At 50.3% G+C, this 7007-nt stretch overlaps 1 protein-coding gene across 2 annotated transcripts in view; it reads left to right on the top strand.

Moving 5' to 3' along the window:
• The first annotated feature begins 291 nt into the window (after positions 1-291).
• The window catches only part of mbtd1 (mbt domain containing 1), a 49207-nt gene continuing 42491 nt past the window's right edge, over positions 292-7007 (top strand). Inside the window, exon 1 of one of the 2 annotated variants that reach the window (XM_070857969.1) lies at positions 292-487. In XM_070857969.1, coding sequence (XP_070714070.1) covers positions 467-487 — 21 coding nt within the window. In that variant the 5' untranslated portion in view covers positions 292-466. The remainder of the gene's footprint in view (positions 488-7007) is intronic. The other variant, XM_070857970.1, reaches the window with a different exon arrangement.

The raw sequence follows: 7007 nt of genomic DNA, 5'->3' as shown, positions 1-7007 counted from the left end.
AGTGCGGCGCTCCCTCAGTACTGCCCCTCCGACAGTGCGGCGCTCCCTCAGCACTGCCCCTCCGACAGTGCGGTGCTCCCTTAGTAATGCCCCTCCGACAGTGCGGCGCTCCCTCAGTACTGGTTGCGCATGCGGCTGACCTTTCCCCAGTTAAAGCCCCAGCAGCTGCTGGAGGCACGTGACCGGCCGCCGCGGAAGGGGGCGGAGCCGGCGCAGGCGCAGTGGGGGTGGGGGGGGGCCGCGGCCGAAGCCCGCGCAGGCGCAGTGGAGCGGGCGCTATGCTAATTTTGTTGATATTCCGCAGCGGAGTTTTGAAAAAAAAGAAAGGTGCGGGAGCGGGAGCGGGAGCGGCCTGCGGGGGGCCGGGGCTGAGCGAGCGGCGAGCCCGAGGCCGAGGCCAGGCCGAGCCTGAGGGAGGGAGCCAGGCGGCCGCGCCGGGCGGGGGGCCGGGGCCGGGCCCGGCCTGATGGAAAACACGCGTGACTTGGTGAGTGCGGCGCCTCGGGCCTTTCCCGGGGGGCGGGCGGGGGTGGGGACTGGCTTCTTTGTTGTGATGGTCCCGAGCTTACCCGAGGCCTCAGGCTTTCAGGGGATTGTAGTGAGGGAAGGGGGTGAGCCCACGGCCGGGCCGGGCCGGGCCGGGCCTTCCTCCCCGGGAGCGGCCTGTGGTCGGGCCTCCGCTGGTTCCCCGCTCTTTCTCCCTCCCTCCCTGGCCGCGGCCTAGGTGCTGCCCGCAGTCAGTCGGCCGCCGCGCCGTCTCTATAGCGACTGTGTGGGGGTGGGGGTGGGGGTCAGTGCGGGCCCCGGCCTCCTCCTCCTCCTCCTCTCCCCCTGCTCTTTGTCCCACTGCCTGCTGTCTGTGCTCGGGGGGCAGGCCTGTGTGACTGAGGGCCGTGCTGGGGGATCAGGGACACAGTAAACAAGGAGCAGCACGGGCAGATTTCAGGCCATTGGCCATTGAACCAAAGGGGCAGCTGAGGAGGACCCTGTGCTTCACCCGGCCAGTTGTTGTTGTTGTTGTTGTTGTGCACTGCCAGAAAAGGCGGTGGAAGCAGATTCAACAGTAACTTTCAAAAGGGAGTTGGATAAACGCCTGCAGATAGAAAGACTTGCCCTTGCATAGCGCCTTTCGTGCCCATCCGATGCCCCGAAGAGCTTTGCGGCCAATGATGTACTTGTTGTAGTTACGGTCGTAATGTAGGCAGCACAGAAGCCAATGTGTGCACAGCAAGCTCCCACAAACAGCAATGAGCTAACTGACCAGATAATCCATTTTCTTAATGCCGATGTGCAAGGGAGGAAATTTGCAGGGCTCTGGGTGAAAGAGCGGGGGAAGTGGATAGTCCTTGGAAAGAGCCGGCACGATTGGCCGAATGGCTGCCTCCTGTGCTGTATCATTCGGATTCTATGAACATTAAAATATCTGAAGCCTTCCTGTCTGTCACCTTGTTTAATCCATTCTAAGTTTCTTCGTCTACACTTATGGAAGTTGCTTATTTGAAGTTGTCTTGCTTGTAATCACACCCTGAGGTCGTGAAAGGTGCTATATAAATGCAAGTCAGTCTCTCTCGCTACCGAGGTGTCATTACAGTGTGACAGGTTTACATGGGCATGTTCTAGTCGAAGTATGGATGTAATCCTTCTGCAAAGAAAGACAGACTTGCATTTATGTAGTGTCTTTCATGACTACCAGTCATCCCAAAGCACTTTACAGCCAATGAAGTACCTTTTTAAAGTGTAATCACTGTTGTAATGTAGGAAACACGGCAGCCAATTTGCACACAGCAAGATCCCACACGGATACTGGCCAGATAATTAGTTTTAGTGATATTGGCCAGAGGATAGCTGGGGAGATCTCCCTTGCTCTTCTTCAAAATAGTGCCAGGGGATCGTTTACATCCATCTGAGAGAGCAGACGGGGCCACGGTTAAATGTCTCATCTGAAAGACGGCACCTCCGACAGTGCAGCTCAGTACTGCTCTGGATTGTCAGTCTCGATTTTGTGCTCAAGTCTCCGGAGTGGGACTTAAACCCATAACATTCTGACTCGGGCGAGGGTGCTGCCCACTGAGCCACGGCTCACACAGCTACAGTGACTACATGTCAAAGGTGCATTCAAGTGTCCGCTGTGGCTCATTGGGTAGTACTCTTGCCTCTGAGGATGACGCTGACCTGCTGAGTATTTCCAGCATTTCTTGTTTTTATTTTTGAATCTTAACTCCTGGGTACACCATCATAGGCAGTCCCTCGGAATCGAGGAAGACTTGCTTCCACTCTTAGCATGAGTTCTTAGGTGACTGAACAGTCCAATACGAGAACCACAGTCCCTGTCACAGGTGGGACAGACAGTGGTTGAAGGAAAGGGTGGGCGGGGAGCCTGGTTTGCTCCTTCCGTTGCCTGCGCTTGATTCCTGCATGCTCTCGGCGACGATACTTGAGGAGCTCAGCACCCTTACGGATGCACTTCCTCCACCAAGAGCAGTCTTTGGCCAGGGGCTCCCAGGTGTCAGTGGGGATGTCGCACTTTATCAGGGAGGCTTTGAGGGTGTCCTTGTAACATTTCCTCTGCCCATCTTTGGCTTGTTTGCCGTGGACGAGTTCCGAGTAGAGCGCTTGCTTTGAGAGTCTCGTGTCGGGCATGCGAACTATGTGGCCCTGCCCAGCGGAGCTGATCAAGTGTGGTCAGTGCTTCGATGCTGGGGATGTTGGCCTGGTCGAGGACGCTAATGTTGGTGCGTCTGTCTTCCTAGAGGATTTGTAGGATCTTGCGGAGATATCGTTGGTGGTATTTCTCCAGCGACTTGAGGTGTCTACTGTACATGGTCCATGTCTCTGAGCCATACAGGAGGGCGGGTATTACTACAGCCCTGTAGACCATGAGCTTAGTGACAGACCAGGCCCGCAAAACTTCAAACACTCTTTTCCTCTGGTGGCCGAAGGCTGCACTGGCACACTGGAGGCGGTGTTAAATCTCGTTGTCAATGCCTGCTCTTGTTGATAGGAGGCTCCCGAGGTATGAGAAATGGTCCACGTTGTCCAGGGCCGCGCCGTGGATCTTGATGACTGGGGGGCAGTGCTATGCGACGAGGACAGGCTGGTGGAGGAACTTTGTCTTACGGATGTTTAGCCGTAAGGCCCATGCTTTCATACGCCTCGGTAAATATGTTGACTATGTCCTGGAGTTCAGCCTCTGTGTGTGCACAGTCACAGGCGTCGTCTGCACACAGCTGATTGGTAGAAAATTAAAACGAAAATACCAGGAATAGTCAGTCAGTATCTGAAGAGAAAAGACAGATTAATATTTTCGATGTAGACCTTTGTTAGAACTGGACTTAACTGTCATGTGTTTGGTGTATTTCCAAATGTTGTTACACATTGCCTATAGGTTGGTGTGACCTCTGACCACTGACACCTGGGAGTCCTTGGCCGAAGACTGCCCTAGGTGGAGAAAGTGCATCCGGGAGGGCGTTGAACTCTTCGAATCTCAATGCCGCGAGCGTGAAGAGGTCAGGCGCAGGCAGCGGAAGGAGCCTGCGGCAAATCAGTTCCACTTCCCCCAACGGATGTCTGTCCCACCTGTGACAGGGTCTGTGGCTCTCTCATTGGACTGTTCAGCCACCAAATGACTCACTTTAGGAGTGGAAGCAAATCTTCCTCAATTCTGAGAGACTGCCTATGATGATGATGATGATGGTGTGACCTGAACTTTGGGATAAAGTCTGGGATCACCATTGACCAGAAGGTAAACTAGTTCAGCCATATCAACCATGTGACTACAAGGGCAGGACAGATGTGAAAGACTCGCCTCCTGATCCCTCTAAACCTCACGACCATCTACGAGACTCTGGCCAGGAGTGTGATGGGATACTCACCACTCGCCTGGAAGTTCTACACCATTCGGGACAGAGCAGTCTGCTTGATTGGTGTCGCAGCCATTGGACTGAATGTCCATCCCCTCCACCACTGGCACAGGGTGGCTGCAGTATGTTTTACATAGAATTTACAGCACAGAAACAGGCCACTTGGCCCGACTGCTAATTACAGGATGCACAGCAATGAGATCACTGAGCACACCCCAGCCTTGTGACCTCTACCATCGAGAAGGAAAAGAGCAGCAAAATCATGGGAATACTTTCATTTCCAAGTCATACACCACCCTGACTTGGACATATCTGGCCATTCTTCCTGTAATTCCCTGCCTAACGCTATCATGGAAGCAGCATCAGCACAAGGACTGCAGCAAATCACGGAGAAGGCCCATTGCACCTCAGCAGGGATGGGCAATAAATGTTGTTTTTGTCAGCGTTCCCCAAATCCTGAGAATAATTAAAAGAAATAGTCAAGCTTGATACCACGGGCAGTGCAAGAGTTCTCTGGAGCTCCTTCTCTCAGCCTTTCCTTACCGTTTGCAATCTGTAGGCCTTTAACAACCCTGATTCCTGTTAGTTAACCACGATTGCTTTACCTTACTGTCTCCTTATTTAAGCCCTGGCTGGTGTCCTGCACCATGGGCATCAGTCCTCCTTCTGTTTTTCTCAATTTAAGAAATATTGTTGTGTAGTGTCACTGAGCTGAAGGATGTGTCTTGGCAGTGGTATCGGTGTGTATCTTTACATCACTTCCACCATGTAAGCTGACCGTTCCCGATGGGACATTGTGGAGGGATCCAGTTGTGTTCCATTTCTACAAATGTGCTGTAAATCCGCATTTGTGGAATCCTAGGAGCAGGTCGCTTGCTATTATATTCACAAAGAATGGTGACCTCATTTCATACCGTGTGTGTGGTTCTCGTGCAGTGTGTTATATAGTTTTTCGCAGCTTCATAACTGAAAATAGATGACACCGATGACAGGAGAAGAAACAAAATGAGTCACAACGCCTTTTATTTAACATGAATGTGGTAACTTGTTATAAGCAGAGTACCTGAAGGTACATAAGAACATAAGAATTTGGAACAGGAATAGGCCATCTAGCCCCTCGAGCTTGCTCCGCCATTCAACAAGATCATGGCTGATCTGGCCGTGGACTCCGCTCCACTTACCCGCCCGCTCCCCGTAACCCTTAATTCCCTTATTGGTTAAAAATCTATCTATCTGTGATTTGAATACATTCAATGAGCTAGCCTCAACTGCTTCCTTGGGCAGAGAATTCCACAGATTCACAACCCTCTGGGAGAAGAAATTCCTTCTCAACTCGGTTTTAAATTGGCTCCCCCGTATTTTGAGGCTGTGCCCCCTAGTTCTAGTCTCCCCGACCAGTGGAAACAACCTCTCTGCCTGTATCTTGTCTATCCCTTTCATTATTTTAAATGTTTCTATAAGATCACCCCTCATCCTTCTGAACTCCAACGAGTAAAGACCCAGTCTACTCAATCTATCATCATAAGGTAACCCCCTCATCTCCGGAATCAGCCTAGTGAATCGTCTCTGTACCCCCTCCGAGGCGAGTATATCCTTCCTTAAGTAAGGTGACCAAAACTGCACTCCAGGTGTGGCCTCACCAATACCCTGTACAGTTGCAGCAGGACCTCCCTGCTTTTGTACTCCATCCCTCTCGCAATGAAGGCCAACATTCCATTCACCTTCCCGATTACCTGCTGCACCTGCAAACTAACTTTTTGGGATTCATCCAAAAAGAGTTTCATGCACAAGGACCCCCAGGTCCCTCTGCACCGCAGCATGTTGTAATTTCTCCCCATTCAAATAATAATCCCTTTTACTGTTTTTCTTTCCAAGGTGGATGACCTCACATTTTCCGACATTGTATTCCATCTGCCAAACCTTAGCCCATTCGCTTAACCTATCTAAATCTCTTTGCAGCCTCTCTGTGTCCTCTACACAACCCGCTTTCCCACTAATCTTTGTCATTTGCAAATTTTGTTACACTACACTCTGTCCCCTCTTCCAGGTCATCTATGTATATTGTAAACAGTTGTGGTCCCGGCACCGATCCCTGTGGCACACCACTAACCACCGATTTCCAACCCGAAAAGGACCCATTTATCCCGACTCTCTGCTTTCTGTTAGCCAGCCAGTTCTCTATCCATGCTAATACATTTCCTCTGACTCCGCGTACCTTTATCTTCTGCAGTAACCTTTTGTGTGGCACCTTATCGAATGCCTTTTGGAAATCTAAATACACCACATCCATCGGTACACCTCTATCCACCATGCTCGTTATATCCTCAAAAGAATTCCAGTAAATTAGTTGAACATGATTTCCCCTTCATGAATACATGTTGCGTCTGCTTGATTGCACTATTCCTATCAGATGTCCCGCTATTTCTTCCTTAATGATAGCTTCAAGCATTTTCCCCACTACAGATGCTAAACTAACCGGCCTATAGTTACCTGCCTTTTGTCTGCCCCCTTTTTTAAACAGAGGCGTTACATTAGCTGCTTTCCAATCTGCTGGTACCTCCCCAGAGTCCAGAGAATTTTGGTAGATTATAAGGAATGCACCTGCTATAACTTCCGCCATCTCTTTTAATACCCTGGGTTGCATTCCATCAGGACCAGGGGACTTGTCTACCTTGAGTCCCATTAGCCTGTCCAGCACTACCCCCCCTAGTGATAGTGATTATCTCAAGGTCCTCCCTTCCCACATTCCTGTGACCAGCAATTTCTGGCGTGGTTTTTGTGTCTTCCACCGTGAAGACGAAGCAAAATAATTATTTAAGGTCTCAGCCATTTCCACATTTCCCATTATTAAATCCCCCTTCTCATCTTCTAAGGGACCAACATTTACTTTAGTCACTCTTTTTCATTTTATATATCTGTAAAAGCTTTTACTATCCGTTTTTATGTTTTGCGCAAGTTTACTTTCGTAATCTATCTTTCCTTTCTTTATTGCTTTCTTAGACACTCTTTGCTGTCGTTTAAAATTTTCCCAATCTTCTAGTTTCCCACTAACCTTGGCCACCTTATACGCATTGGATTTTAATTTGATACTCACCTTTATTTCCTTGGTTATCCACGGCTGGTTATCCCTTCTCTTACCGCCCTTCT

Source organism: Pristiophorus japonicus, chromosome 16, assembly GCF_044704955.1.
Source record: "Pristiophorus japonicus isolate sPriJap1 chromosome 16, sPriJap1.hap1, whole genome shotgun sequence".
NCBI lineage: Eukaryota > Metazoa > Chordata > Chondrichthyes > Pristiophoridae > Pristiophorus > Pristiophorus japonicus.
Note: the sequence above shows the minus strand (reverse complement) of the source record. Positions and strands in the feature narration are given on the sequence as shown.